This window comes from Gavialis gangeticus, unplaced genomic scaffold (assembly GCF_001723915.1).
Source record: "Gavialis gangeticus isolate Ggan-Ray unplaced genomic scaffold, GavGan_comp1, whole genome shotgun sequence".
Taxonomy (NCBI): Eukaryota; Metazoa; Chordata; order Crocodylia; family Gavialidae; genus Gavialis; species Gavialis gangeticus.
Genome location: NW_017729031.1, coordinates 102,786,363 through 102,801,726, shown reverse-complemented (window position 1 = coordinate 102,801,726; position 15,364 = coordinate 102,786,363). Strand labels below are relative to the sequence as shown.

Sequence of the window (15,364 nt, the reverse complement as noted above, 5' to 3'; positions counted from 1 at the left end):
ATGACCCGTCCACCACCACCCTCTGAGTACGACCCTTCAGCCAATCTGCAATCCATCTGACTGTGTAGGCATCAGTGCCAAAGTCGCCTAGTTTTTTAATGAGGATGGGGTGGGAGACGGTGTCAAAGGCCTTGCTGAAGTCTAGAAAGACTACGTCCACGGCAACACCTGCATCCATTGTCTTTGTGACCTGATCATAAAAGGCAATCATAATAGTAATATGTTCTCTTAGAACAGAGGCCTTCAGCAGTGACAAGGGTTAGTGTGATTACTGTTAAAATTACTAATATCATCCCAAGTTTGAAATTCCATTTTGGGCAGACTTGAAAAATTTGATACGAGAGAATGTATCCCACAAGTGACGACTCACTCCTTACATAAATTCCCTGGAATTTCTACTGACGCAGGTTTACCTTGATATTATTTTATAAATAAATTGTTTGTGTGTTATTTCAGAGCTGCCAAGTAAAGGAATTGCAGAGTTAAACATGTATATGTACTAGTTTTATTTCTCTGTGTAATTTAAATGTAAACTTTTTACTCTTTGCTCTCCAGAATCTCCTGGCAAAGATTTTGGTCCAACTCTGGGTTTAAAAAAGTCCAGCTCACTGGAAAGCTTGCAGACTGCTGTGGCTGAAGTCAAGAAGAATGAGCTTCCTTTCCACAGACCCAGGCCTCACATGGTCCGCGGTCGAGGTTGTAACGAGAGTTTCAGAGCTGCCATTGACAAATCTTATGATGGACCTGAAGACGTAGAAGAGGGTATGCTGTTATATGTACTTGTTTAAGAAACATCCCTTTCTTAATTTAGGTTGAGGCTCTGTTCGGTAGAGCACTGAAGTCAACCAAGTGTTTCTTAAATCTTTGTCAAATTGAGTACAATCCAGGCCCAGCCTAATGTCTGTTGAAGTCAATGGAAACTCTTTCATTGATTTCATTGAGGCAATCGGATGGATTAGGCCTCCTCATCCAGAAAGGTTTACTTACTTAATTTTACCTGCAGAGTAACTATTTTTCTTCATTATCCATCTTGATAATATCCGTTGGCATCTGCTTGCTTTTAAAGTAGTTATTCTCATCCTTTTCAATACTGCATCTCCCTTTTCCATATTGAAACTTCTTCCATCAAGCAAAAATGTAACAGAAACTCTGTTCAGCAATATAGGAAGGGCAAAGTGCTTACAGCACCATGGCACCTATTCATGGCACTGCCGCAGGGTCACAGCCTACTGATTGAGGACTTCTGCTTTATAGCACGAACTGTGGAGTTCCTAAATAAAAGCTAGAGTAGCTCTCTAACCAGTGACAAAAATTGTCTTTATATTCCTCTTACAGACATAAAAAATGGCCTTATCCTAAGGATTTATTCATTTTGTAATATAGTTAGGTTATATTAGTCCTCAGAACCTCTTGTTGAAATAAGCTCTCACTGTTTGTGTCCCAGCATGTGGGCTTTTCTTGAACGGATGAGGGTTAACAAGCCAGATTTCAAAAAGAATAGTGTTTTACCACGTCAAGGTTTTTCATACCAGAAATAGTAACTAGAAAACAAGTAAATATAATAATTCTGTACTTGATTTACAATACAGCCTTGGTTGAATTAACTAGTTATGTTTAGTCTGCTTTTTAAATTATCCAATTAAATGATCATGCACTGTGAATTATTGCAGCACTTTTCTACACAGATTCTGTATTTCACATGTTTGCATTTTTGTGATCTGAAATGGCCCCTAACCATTCGTATTGATTCTCTCTTTCTCTCTCTCTCTGCAGATGGTTTGTCTGATAAGAGCTCTCACTCTGGCCAGGAAGCCCAGAACTTTGAATCAGCCCCTCAAGGGAATAATGACCTAGAAGATGTAGAAGGCAAGGCAAAGAAAGACAAAAAAAATAAAGAGAAAGAAAAGAAAAAAGAAAAGAGCAAGGGTAAAGTAAAAGAGAAGAAAAGGAAAGAAGACAATGAAGATCCAGAGAAGAAAACTAAGAAGAAAGGTTTTAGTGCCATGTTGAGGTACAGGTCTTTTATATAAAACACATTTTTTTTAAAATGTACCAGTGCTCATGACAGTAGGTAATATCCTGTTAAGTAGGTGACAATCTGACAGACAAAAACAGTTTTGCTGCATTAATTTTTTTTTTCTTTAAATCATGTAAAAAGAAAGCATCATAATATATTTACATTAAATTTTCAGGGGTAAGTTTGCTCTTTCATAATGTGCATGTTTTCCATATTCATCCCTTTCATTCATAGGCATTGGAGGGCTTAAGTATAGCATTAGGGAAATGGGTCCTTATAAGGATGGGACTGAACACACGCCACTATTCATGTCTGCACAAATGTTTCAGGCTACTGCAAGTTGATTCCACTACACCTACTCCAGCCTGAGAGCAGCAAATGGGGATAAGCCTGGAGCAACTGAGCCACTGTAAGTGGCATTAAATAATCATGGATAAGTTGCATGGACAACAGGAGGGATGTTTTTGCATTCCTGGGGCAAAGTTTCAGGCTAAAACCCAGGGTTTGCTCCCTGCTGAGCCAGCAGCCATCTCACTGAGCCACATACCCCCTGGCTTGTTTTCTTTGGGGGGGTTTTTGGTGTCACATCTTAGCTGCCAAGTTGACCAGCTACGGAAGAAGGGCTTGGATAATTCCTAACCTCTGTCCTGCTGGTTAGAGTACTGGGATGACAAGTCAGAGAGATGGAGGTTAAAACCACTTCTGGGCAAGGCAGAAGTGAAGCTAAAACCCGAGTCTTGTACTTCTTGGGCAAGTGCCCTAACCAGTCGGTTATTGACGTTAAAAATGGCAAGTCTTTCTCTTTCCCCACCCAGGCTACCTGTTTTCTATGGGTTTTTGTCCAGCTACAATTCTGTGACTTATGCATGTACGCTGGGTGCGCATACATAGCCACATAGGCACCTGGCCAGCATGTAGCCTACTGCGCATGCTCAATAAACATTAATGGATGTATGCATCCACACTGCCTGGGTAATAGAGGGTAATAAAATTGTAAACTGTGTGTAAATGCCAAAAAGCTGCTTATATGGCAGGAAAACTGCCACATAGATCACAAAGGGTAATAGAATTCCACTCTTTGAGTTTAAGATGGGATATTTGGGTGAAACCTAATGGTCTGTGATATACAGGAGGTCAGACTAAATGATCCAATGGTCCTTCTGGCTTTAAACACTATGAAAAATTGAATTTTTGAGGGCTATTGGATGTTGTCTGGGGCATCCTGCAGGTCAGCCTCATGTAGATGTAAACCACTAGTGCATAGTTTAAATGAAAAGTACTTTTATTGTAGCCTTAGAAATGTGACTGTCAGGCTTTTCAGAATAAATGTGATAGGGATATGTGAACTGCAGTTTTGTTTTCTTTTGATGGCATATGTATATAAACAAAGAGTATGTTTCCAGAGTGGTTTATGCAAGGATTTAGCTGGTTTTCTTCCATTTAATGTCAACAGAAACTAGTAAACTAGAATTTTTGTTGGATAGATTTTGAATTAACTGTGAAGGCACACTAGCATGCCTAATTTGCACATCTATCAAAAGTATCAGCGTGTACATAAATGCACAGCTATGCTTTCTATTTGTACTAATTATGCATACTAACTTGGTGGGCACTTACCTGCACATTTCACATATAGATTTGAGTTCATGCACTTTAAAAAAATCGAACTTAAAATGTAGATAGAGACAAAACACTGCATAATTAGAATGCAATTTCAACATTTTTTTTCCTTGTATATCTTTAGCCTCAGAGCCACTCTTGTGCTCCTTTTTAACCCTTGAAAGCAAATAAAATTGTATGAATTGGAACTGGATTGCACATGAATCTGGCAAAAGCATAATTATTCTAGCTTATGCACCACCAACAGAACTGTTGACTGAGTTCCAAATGCAAAATCCTTATTACTATGGTGATGTATGAGCCAGAAAGCACATACCATTATGTCAGATCCGGGATCAAGTTTGTGCAGTTGGCAGTTAGAAAAATATGATATGAAATAATTGATAAACATGGAAATACAGGATTCCATTTTTACTGATTCACTTTTTGAAGTATAACAGCACTTCAAGGAAAAGTAATTCAGTTCTTTCCAGAGTGTACATTTCACATTTGGGGCATATTTCTCATCTGAACTTTTCATGTGGTTAGTTTTTTGTTTTGATTAGGAAACTTCTTTTTAGACATCTATTACTAATGCTCTTATTATTATTCACCTGTTATAACACCAGATATGGACAGCAGAAAAATAGAATTCCTGTTCCAAATTATTTACTGTCTAAATTATTTAATTACAAACTGTAGATGACAAAAATGTTAAGATGGAACAGAAAATGGGAAATATGTAGGAGAGGACAGTATAAATTTATGCTCACTTAAAAAGGTTTGTAGATGATTGTGACAAGGGGGTCTCTAGGTCTAGATCTTGAGTTAGCCTGCCCACCTCCCTGACTCACCTGCCACGACTTGAAAGTTACTCTGATATATTAAATGGGAAGCTGCCCATTCACTACCCCGATGCCATGGGCGCTATCCACGACTCTGAACCTTCCCTGCACTGTGGCCCATGCCTGGAAGAGGGCACCCATGTTGGTATTGCTCCCCGGTATGAGGCCAGGGCAAACTCAGTTCTTTGTTGGCCTCTTCCAGACATTCTCACTCATGCTGCCCCACCTCTCACAGGCGCCTCTTGCACTCTGTGCCCCTCTCACAGGTGCCTCTATCATACCGCCCATTACTGGGTCACTCCCTATTGCCCTTGCTCCCCATGAGTGACCCCTTTGGGCCTTCGGGCTTCACTACTCACATGCTAACTACCACACAGCAACTTCAGATCCCGCGAGTGCACCTACTCTATATGGTGTCACCTTGTAATGCCGCTGGGCTGCTTTTGCCCTTAGTCCCCGACTGGGCAACTAGTTTCCTGCTCTCACACTTGAGGTTGGCCCATGTACTGTCCTTCAAGCCACCCTCTACAGCTGTACTCTGCACCCCACTATCACAGTCAGGTGCCCCAAATTACACCCTACTCTGTGCAGGCCCACACCACAACACTACCCGCTCTGGGGTCTCCAGGGTCTCACATCCCTGCTGGGCTCAGGTGCCTCTCTGTTAGTGTGTCTGGCCCACACTGCTCTCCACACTCTCATAGTTACCCACCAGATGGTGGGGGCTGGGGTTAAGGCACCCCTACCTGTCTTTCATCAGGGGGAGTAACTGGTCTGGTATTTCTTAGGGGCTGCCACAGGCAGTCCCACCAGACCCCCGCTTCCCCAATAGGGTGCAGTTTCAGGTCATGCCTAGGACCAGGAGCCTCCTACCATCCCCACGGCTCCTGCCCTTACCTCCAAGATGTTCCTCAAGCAGTAGCTCAGCCAGATGATGTTTCTCCCTCAGCAGCTGGCAGCAAAACTGCTGCCTGCTTATGTGAGTTGGGTCCTAAAATGGCTGCCCTAATCAAACACCTGCCGGCTGCATGCTCCCAGCCCTTAAAGTGGCAGGCACCCAAAGGTGCACTGCCACAATGATCTTAATGAGTACTTGAGAGTTGAGGGGGTGAGTTCCCCTTATTTTTAATATTAGGGTTATAATAGAGAATTTTTCTCCTGCAAAAGTTGTTTTTTGAGAGGAGTGGAAAGAGGATAAAGAAAAGTAATACATTGGGTCAGAAAGGGTGTTTCAAGGGAAGCATGAAAGCAGACATGGATCTGAGCAAGAAAAGTGTTTGAACAAATAAGAGTGAGATTTCCCACCTTGGCTTGCAGTGGATTTGTGTTTCAAGTAATTTTCGATTGATTTTCAAAGGAGCCCAGTGGGGGTCAAAGGTAAACAGCTAATGTAGGGGAGAAAAATATATGGACAGCCTTGAAAAATAAGGACAGGAAGCTTTAATCTTATTTAAGAATGGGACGCTACCAAAACCATTTTAGAAGATCCTGAATGTTGTCAAAACATCAGGTGCAAAGGGGGATGTTAATGAGGAGAAGTTTGAATTGACTGGAGATGGGGGAGGTGAGGATCAGGATTGCCAGAGAGGGCAGAGTGATTAGAAGTTCTAATATAATTAAGATTTTTAGCAGCAGGGATGGAAAGAAGCAGGCAGATGTTTATGGTCTTGCAGAGATAGATGTTGCATGATTTATTGGTAGAATATCTGTGGGAGAGGGAAGCTGAAGATGACAAAAAGTTGTGAGACTCTGCAACAGTGAAATAGGATGACAGTATATGATAGTTATATAATAAGAAGTGGGAAGAAGTATTTGGAAAGAAAAGTTTTTTGGGTTTTGATGCGATGCATTGAATTTTAGCTGGCAGGAGGACTTGCCATCGCAGATAATTTGAAATATAAAGATGAACAGAAAAGGAAAGGTTGGGTAAAGAAGTAAACCTGAGAGGCTCTACAATAGACATGGCAGTTCTAGTTATGAGGTTGCCTATATAAAAGGTTAGAGTAAGAAGAGGCCTAGGACAGAAGACCTAACCCTTTGGTAGACTGATAGAGGGAGAAAGAACCAGCAGAAGAGAAACTGAGGGATCGCAAGGAAGAAGTAGGAAGAGTACAAGTATATCTGCAAAGCACTGCTCATTGTCATGTGGATGTGTCAGAACTTGTTCTGAATGCTACTTTGGTGTCAGAAGTAGTCACTTCAGCATGATACTCCACCTGAGCTAATTAATTGGTGAGAAATAGTGCTCCGTGGTAATATGGCTATATTGCTTCTGGTACTGACCTAGCTCCAAATAATTCTTTATGGATATACCTGACCAGGAAAGCAGTTTTTGAATTTCCAAGAGAGTGTTAAAAAGTGGGAAGTATTCAGCCAATTTTAAGGTCCTATATCTAGGAGGATGAGAATGGAGAAATAACCTTGATATCTGGTCAGAAAAAGGTCATTGATACCCATGATATAAGTTATTTCATCCAGATTGTCAGATTGCAGGAAATGAAGGAGATAGTGATGAGCTGTTCAGTAGGGCTGTGCGAAGCTTCGGGTGCTGATTTGATTTGGAGAAGATTCGGCCCAATTTGGTTGCTAAATCTCTGAATCTGAATCAAATCAGGGACCAGTTAAAAGGTCCAAATTGATGCAAAGCTCTTCAAATTGATTTGGAAAAGATTCTGAGAGCTTCAGCAATTTGGGCAGCCCCCACTCGCTGCAGCTGGAAGCTAGACCCAGACTCCATGCTGGTAAGTAGGGGGCGGGGGAGAGGAGGCTTGAGGACAGGGGATAGGACCATGGGAGGACCCCCACCAGGCCCCATCCCCTGCTTGCTCTCCCAGCCCCCATAAGCACCTACTGACCCCTGCCCGGTCCCGTAGCCCCACCCCCCATGCCACCTGGGGGGCTGCCCAGCCCCAGTTCTTGGCTCTTTAAAAAAAAGCCCAAATTCACCAACTGCTGCCAGGCTGGGGGGCAATCCCCATTGCCCCACACCATGTTGAGGGCTCTGCCATGAGCCCCCTGGCCCCCACCCACTCTTCCAGCCCCCTATGGCTGCCCTGCCCTCTCCCGCTCCCAGCCCTTTTAAAAAAAAAAACCAAAGAAACCTCACTCACTAGCTGCTGCAGCAGCCTCAGGGCTTCTGGGGGCTCGTAACAGAACCCCCCCCACAGCATGGCAGAAGCTGGTGAGTGGGGCCTTTTTTTTTTTCTTTTTTCAAAGAGCTGAGAGCTCGGGCCAGGCAGGGCTGAGAGAGCAGACAGGGGATGGGGCCTGTGTGATTAGGAGAGTTGGCTGATTCAGCAGCAGCCAAATCTCCCAGTCAGATTTAGTTGAATCAATTTGGGACAGTGATTCGAATCACTGAATCGAATCACTGTCCCACAAATCAGCCAAATCCAAAGTGAATACTAGCCACTTCATGCAGGCCTACTGTTTAGGGCTGTGCAAAATGGCTGTTTCACTTCGTATTCAGCCATTTCGGAGGACAGTGATTCATTTTGGTGTTTTGGATCACTGTCTTGTTTCATTTCAGCCAAACCTGTTTCAAACGGACTGCAAGGGAAGCTTTGCACAGCCCTACCCAGCCAGGGCTAGGGCTTCAGGGCCCCAGTGCGGAGCAGGACGGGGCCGTAGGTGGTTCATTCGGGGGAGGGCTGCTGCCTTCCATGCAGGCAAAGAGACACTTACATGGATATCTTATTTTTGTTATGCCGGGTCATGGGGCAGGGAAGCAGTGCAGAATGGTGAGCAAGTCTGCTGGTCCCTGCCGCATGACTCAGCTCCGCAGGGAGCAGAGATCTGCACCAGGGGTCTTCTCACTGCTACTGCCTGCCCCGCACTGCCCCAGAGATGTGGAGCTGCACAGGGTGGGGAGTGGCAGTGAGGAGACCCCAGCATGGGTCTCTGTTCCCTGCGGAGCCAAGTCGCATGGCAAGGCAGTGCTGGTGTCTGCCGTGCGACCTGGCTCTGCAGGAAGCAGAGATCTGGGGCTGCATGGGGTGGGCAGCAGTAGGGAGGAGACCCCAACATGGATCTCTGCTCCCTGCGGAGCCAGGTCATGTGGCAGGGATTCCCCAGCCCCCGGTTTAATTCCCCAGCCCCCAGTTCGATTTCCCAGCTCTCTGATTATTCCCCCAGCTCTTCCCAGGGGGTGTGGGTCCCCCAAACTGTGCGCTGGGTTTGAGCAGGTTGCCGCTGAAGGCTGGAGCCAGCAGCAGCACTGAAGTCTTCCCAGCGCGCAGCGCAGGCTGCACCAAGTGGCTGCGGCTGGCCCCAGCCTGCAGCAGCAGCCTGCTGAAACCCTGCACACTAATTGGGGGCCTGCGCCCCTGGGGAAGAGCTGGGGGAAGCGATCAGAGAGCTGGGGTATCGAACCAGGAGCTAGATGTCAATATCAGAGCAGTATCCCTCCCCCCCCCCGCCTTAGTTTTTGTTTCCCTGCAAGCCCGGCTCTGAAACTCTGACATTTTCCAAAACATTTCCAAAATGTTTTGGAGCCTTCCAATTCATTTCGGAGCTGTTTCAGAGCCTTCTGTTTATATTCGAATTCAGTGTTTCAGGCACCAAAATGGCCCAAAACGTCTCTGAAACAAAACAGCTGCTGAAATTTTGGACAACCCTACTGTTCAAGGCACACAGTATTTACTAAAATTGTTATATTCTATTATGCTTCCTATTTTTTATGTGCTATACTCACTATGTCATATAGCTATTGTTGGTTCCTCAGATTTGTTGAAGATCCATGCCAAATTTGCTTGCTTCTGTCTCTTCAATAGCGTTATAGCTCACGCCATTAAAACCAGCTCCCATACATTTATCTTTAGTACAAAAAAATGTAACTCTGTTTCTCTAGCCTTTTACATGTGAAATTTTTGAACATATTGTAATCACTGCTGCATGCTTTTAAAAAAAATTAGCAACAGAAAATATCAAAGCTGTTAGCAGTTGCTAACAGATTTCACTTACTAACTCATCTGTTGCTCAGCTGCTATTTACTTGTGGGTTGTGATTTTATTTTATTTTTTTAAGAGAGAATGATTGCTTTTTCTGTCAACCTTTTCCCAGATTGAAGTTTTATTTAGGTTAATATGACTCAGGGAGACCATCAAGCAATAAGGCTTTTATTGTTGCAGTCTCTGTTTAAAACTCAAGCTTTGTGTTTTACATGTTTTATTTCATATTTTGTGTCAACTCCTTTTTTTGTGCAAAATCAGTCAATTCATGCCAGGCCAGGTCTGAGATGTCCAGAGTCTCTGAAGTAGAGTCTTGATTTGTCAGTTCCCTAAGATCCATAACAGTGTTTGACATTGTTTAGATTCTGGAAAGTTTTATCATATAATGTTTGATATGGTACCTCATGGTGGTAACATGTAGCCCCTCTTTGTGCATAGTGATTTATCACCTACCTAAACATTGGTTCCAAATATGCACTGTCAAAAAACAACAGAAATGTACTCAATGAAAATGTTTACAGTTAGGATTGGATTACCTAGTGTTATTTTGTATTTTATCATATTCTGTTGCATTAACAATAACTTACTAAGTGACTCAATACAAGATATCTTAATGCAAAGCAAATTAAGTTTATAGATCAGGAAAACAATTTTATTAATACTCTGTTAACAGAGCTGTGACTAAATTTATGGGAGAGTCTTTGGAAAAAACAGTGTGTAGCCACGAACAGTTTAGACTCTTTGAATAGGCCAAAACATTCGCATTCAATTACAGATCCATAACAGCAGCAAGATTAAACAACACCCCCATCAAATCCTTAGATCAGCCCTTTCTTTCTATGCTAAGTATTTTAATTTTGTCAGGCCCTGGGGAATTTTAGAAATTCTCAAACCTCAAGCAAACCATCGTGTCTTCATCTTTATGGTCCAATCCAGCCCTACTTCTGTATGAGTCTGTGTCTATGAGGATTTCTATATTTGCATGATAAACTGTATTCTGTAATGATATTTTGTATGCTTATAAATAAGGCCAGTATGTCATGGCATTGTGGTACAGTTCTGTCTAAGGCCTTTATAAATGACTTTTTGCTGTTTTGAAGAGTTAATTAACCCCATGATAGAAGATGCTGGAATTTTCTGATACTGAGCACTAATGCAAAATGCATTAGCACTTAGCTTTGGGAAATTTAGACTGATTTAACCAAGGCATTAATCTGAGAAAATAATTCTTCCTGTGTTTGCCAGATGATAGACTAGAGTCTTAATTTGTAGTCTGTGGTTATTTAATTGTCCTGCCTTGAAAACTTGTCATAATATACATTTCCTACCAAGGTAGACTTTGACTTGGATTTTAATTTAAGTTAAAGAAAGACTGAACCTTTAAATCATCAAGGGACTATGACATCTGTTGTACACTTCTACTCAAAGCCTGATCCCATAGCAGTTGTTACAGGCCTCGAGTATAATAAACCTAATGTGGCCATGGCCTTCTTATTACGTTTTCCAGATAGTGGTTGTAAAATTTCTAGGTAGCCCTTTCAGCTTTATGCGTACAAGGGTAAGTTAGCTAATGGACTGCAGCCATGCCCATGAAATTTTAATAGCTGGTTCCCCATAGGCAGAGGCCAACAGGCTGAAGTCATGATGTTTCTCTATATAGAGTATAAGACCAGCTGTGTAATTGGTGATTCAGAGGGGAAAGGATCGCCAAGCTAGTGCACCCTGGGAAAAGCCTCTCGGGTTTTTTTTTCAAACCAGGTTTAGAAGCTTTGTGAAAATAACAAGCCTTCTCTTAATTTAACACGGTTCTTTTTCTACCGTTAGTGTTACTGGATTAAGGTGGGTGAAAAAATACATAAACTTGACAAATATGGTGTTTGCACATCAGTGGTAACTGCAATTCATGTTAGTGGGTCCTGTGTGTGTGTATGAGTCTCTAGGTTCAGTGAACAAGGAATAGAAGAGAAAATGTTGTTACATTCACTTTTCCCCCCTTAGAAACACTAGATTTTCTCACATAACAATTCATCTTAAATTATTTACTTTCCATTTCACAATATGAGCCATGAATATTTTATTTTTTGTCCCCTTAATTTGCCAATTTTCCTCTGAGCTAAGTGCCTTAGTGATTTTAATTTTTCATTCTAGTTGGAAGAGAGAAATGACCCTTTTTTCATTATTACCATTACAGGCTTGTGCTTGGAATGATACGTTTTATGACCAGCGGTGTTGAGCCTGTAATGGTATTGCAGAGTAGATAGCATAATATACAGATATTGACTTCCATTAAGTGTAGTGGTGTGATGGTTTATATTTTTTTTTCTGGTGTGTGCTGCTTAACAAAGTTAAGCATTGGTGAAAAAAGTTAGCAGTATAATGTAGAGAGAAGGCAAATAATAGGTATGTGATGGATGGAGAAAGATTGGGTATGTATGTATAGTGATAGAAATCAGTATGTAGACAAGGACAAACAGAAAAGAGATGACTAGATTAAATTACTATCAGATTAATTTACAGGCATTTTAGAGTTATTTTTGGCTTAACTAACAGAGGAATCTGAGACAAAATACATTTATGCATTTGGTAGGAAGCAGTAGTTGATGTGGCCAATGTCCATGACTGTTGGAAAGTTGTTTAGATATCAGTAAACCTTACCATTTTTACTCGTGTAGACACACACCTTCCCCCCCCCCCCCCCCGCGATATTAGTCCTCCAAAATTGGGGGGGCAGGCAGGGAGTCTTAAAGAAAGGAGCTGGTTTTTCTTTGCTAACATAGTAGTAAGGCAGAAAAGAAGCAAGCAGACATGGTGTTAAAATGGCTATCATAATGGTTGGTGCTTCTCCCTGGAACAACAGAAAGCAGGATTGGAGTCCAGTGTTAACCCTCTTAGAGCCTCTCATGAGACAGTAGCTTTTTGCTGAAGAAACTCTGGGCTGTAAGAATGAGCAAGCTGCATCATGTGGTCTGTAGTATCTTGCTGAGGTCTATCATGTGGAAGCAACCTTTATTGTTTAGAGGAACGTATATGAATATTATTTCCATTAAAGAAGTAAGTCTTGCTTCTGCCCTTGCAAGGGTCTGGGGCCTAACCTTGTTGATGTCCTGCCACACCAGGAAGTTCCTGCTGCCTCAGCCAGACTGTCTTGCAGGGTACTACACTACCTGGACATAATAAGCTTTCAGGAAGATTTATTTTGTCTCAAAGTCAGCCATGACTGAAAAAAAATCTTTTCTTCCTTACATTCTGCCTTCCAAAAACCAATGCATGTATCTTATTTGGGGGCATGTAGTATGTGAGAAAATACAGTCATTTACTTTAGCCTGCGAAACATTACCATTTATATCAGTTGTTAGATAGAACTAGTGTTGATTTTAGGATATAAGGAAGGAGGAGAGAATAGACACATCTAATTAGTTTGAAAATGCAATGGTAGCTTGTTTGTGAAAGTATTTAAAAGAAACTGAACCATGCATGATATACTCCTCCTCTTCTCATCCAGTATTGATTACTCTTTAGTTTTGTTTATAGTTTGTCCCAAACAGAGACAAGATGATTTTTTTTAAGTAAAAATGATTGTGAAGACTGCCTACTTAAAGCCTTATTTGTTTAATTAGATGCCTGTTCTTATTTTAATATGCATACATAAATCTCATTAATGTTAATGAGACTGATGCAAGTTTATTGAAGAATAGCTCCCTTACTCTTATTATTGTGCTTGGAGAACAAGATTGATATTTGTTTACCAGATTGGAAAACAAAGTTCAGTGTGACTCCTTTTAAAGGACTAAAGATTACAAAGGTTTGTTTTACAAGAAGTGAGGTACACTTTCTATTAACTAGATGCACCTTTCCTTCAATATAAAATATCATGATATAAGTTAAATTAAATCAATGAAATGGAAATCTAGACCTTTAAGCAGAAGTGTATTTTGGTGCTCTGGGCAGAGGTGGGAGTGGAGGGGAGGGCTTGGGGAGGCGGTTGTGCTACGTGTGAGCCCATGCTCCCTCCCTCCACCTCCCAGGTACTGTGATCTCCCAGGCCCACTTATGATATTGCCTGTAAAGGCAATTTGCATGTTCAAAACTTATGAAATATCTACTTAGATATATATGTACCAACTTAATTTTCATCTGTCAAGTGTAGTACTGCTAAAGCAAAAAGCTGTTTAAAACATAGCTGTAACAGGCAGTGCTTTCCTGAATATGACATGTTTTTCACAGCCTGCACTGTCTCCCAGAATAAAAATGAGTTTTATGAGTCTCCTCATAAAAATTGTAGGATGACTTCCTGGTATTGTCCCCTCATCAGATTCATGCTAGCATTGTATTAATTGTTTGTTTGGTCCACTTTTGCTGTTCTTGTTCTTAATAACTTTTATCAGCAAGATTTAAAACTTGCTGCTCTATTTGTACATTACCTTAAAACATAAATTATGTATAAAGAACCTTATGGAGCCAAAGGCAAGCACCCAAAAGCTAAGTCTGACTTGGTACATTTTAAGTAGTAAATCTAGTACGTATGATACAAATACTTAACATTAATGCTACCTTAAAAAAAGAAAGATTTTTTGTGTGTGTACTGATTCTTGTGCTTCAGTAGTTTTTACTAAGTGAAAACATCAGTTAAGAGAAAAGAGTTAAGAGTTATGTAGAAGAGGGTATAAAATGGTAATATTAAAAGTTTCCTTAACTACTTTGTGCTGGCAGGTGCCAGTTTAATAGATATTGCCATGAAGAGCCATCTCTAGAGAAAGTGAGCTGTACTCTTCTCACTGAATGATGATTTATGCCAGACAAAGCAGTCAAACCAAAGTAATATTTATATTATAATGCAGAGACATTGATTAAATGCACATGGCATCTCAAATTCAGTTGACATTTTAAGTTGAAATCATTGCAGACATGTAGCCATTTATTTAACTATTACTTTAAAAAATGTGTCTCTGCTTGTTATTAATGGAAGAAAGTCAGGCTTGGCCAATATTTCAATAGGCTGACCTTTTGTTTTGCTGAAATGTAAAAGGGAGCAAAGCTCTTTTGGGGGGTAATCATAATTTTACAACATATGAAGTACAGTGGCTTAAAAATACTAGCCCCATTGAATTGCTCTGCCCCCCTCTATTCCCCTTCTATTTTTTGAAGCAGGATTTTAGAAGGGACAAGGTCCAGAAAGGAAGGATGGTTCAATGGCTAGAAATTATCTTAGGAAGCAGGAAATCTGGGTTCTGCTGTCGATTTCCTTTTATGATCATGGCAAGCCCATTAGGCTCTCCATGCCTCAGTTCTTCCTGTATAAAATAAGAAGAATAGCCCTTTCCAACCTCACAAGGCAGTTCTTAGGATAAATACATTAAAAAGAATGTAAGATGGTCAGTGTGGGGTGAGGGTTTATAAGTATCTACAGTAGATAGTAGTGCTGTGCAAAGCTTCAGTCTCTGATTCAGTTCGGAGATTTGGCCCAATTCGGCGGCCAAATCTCCAAATCTGAATCAAATCAGGAGACCCATTAATCTCTCCTAATCGAGTTGGAAGCCTCTGATTCAATTTGGGGAGATTTGGAGAGATTCAATGATTCGGACATAGACACAGCTTTATACGTTTTTTCCACATACCTCAAGGTACCAGACAGCTCGTGAACTCTTAAGATGCTGGGGCGGATGGAGTGTCACATGGGAGCACAGGGGGGTCCCCAGCGTGCTTGGTGGCAGACCTGGAAGCGGACCAAAAGCACTTCTGGTCCAATTCCAGGTCTGTTAGGGAGCATGTGAGGGACCCCCACCCCCACCGGCTCAGCGACTGGTGCCTCCTGGGTCTAGGGGGGCACCCAGGGTCCCCCTGTGGCTGATCGCTGAGCCAGGTGAGCATGGGGGGTAGTCCCCTGAGCGCTTGGCAGCAGACCCAGAAGTGGACCAGAAGTACTTCCAGTGTACTTCTGGGTCCGCCACCGAGCT

At 41.8% G+C, this 15,364-nt stretch overlaps 1 protein-coding gene across 1 annotated transcript in view; it reads left to right on the top strand.

Annotated features, from left to right (window-relative positions):
• The window catches only part of PARD3B (par-3 family cell polarity regulator beta), a 999,825-nt gene that overhangs the window by 740,534 nt on the left and 243,927 nt on the right, over nucleotides 1-15,364 (top strand). Inside the window, exons 18-19 of the mRNA XM_019523483.1 lie at nucleotides 556-762; nucleotides 1,774-2,011. Coding sequence (XP_019379028.1) covers nucleotides 556-762; nucleotides 1,774-2,011 — 445 coding nt within the window. The remainder of the gene's footprint in view (nucleotides 1-555; nucleotides 763-1,773; nucleotides 2,012-15,364) is intronic.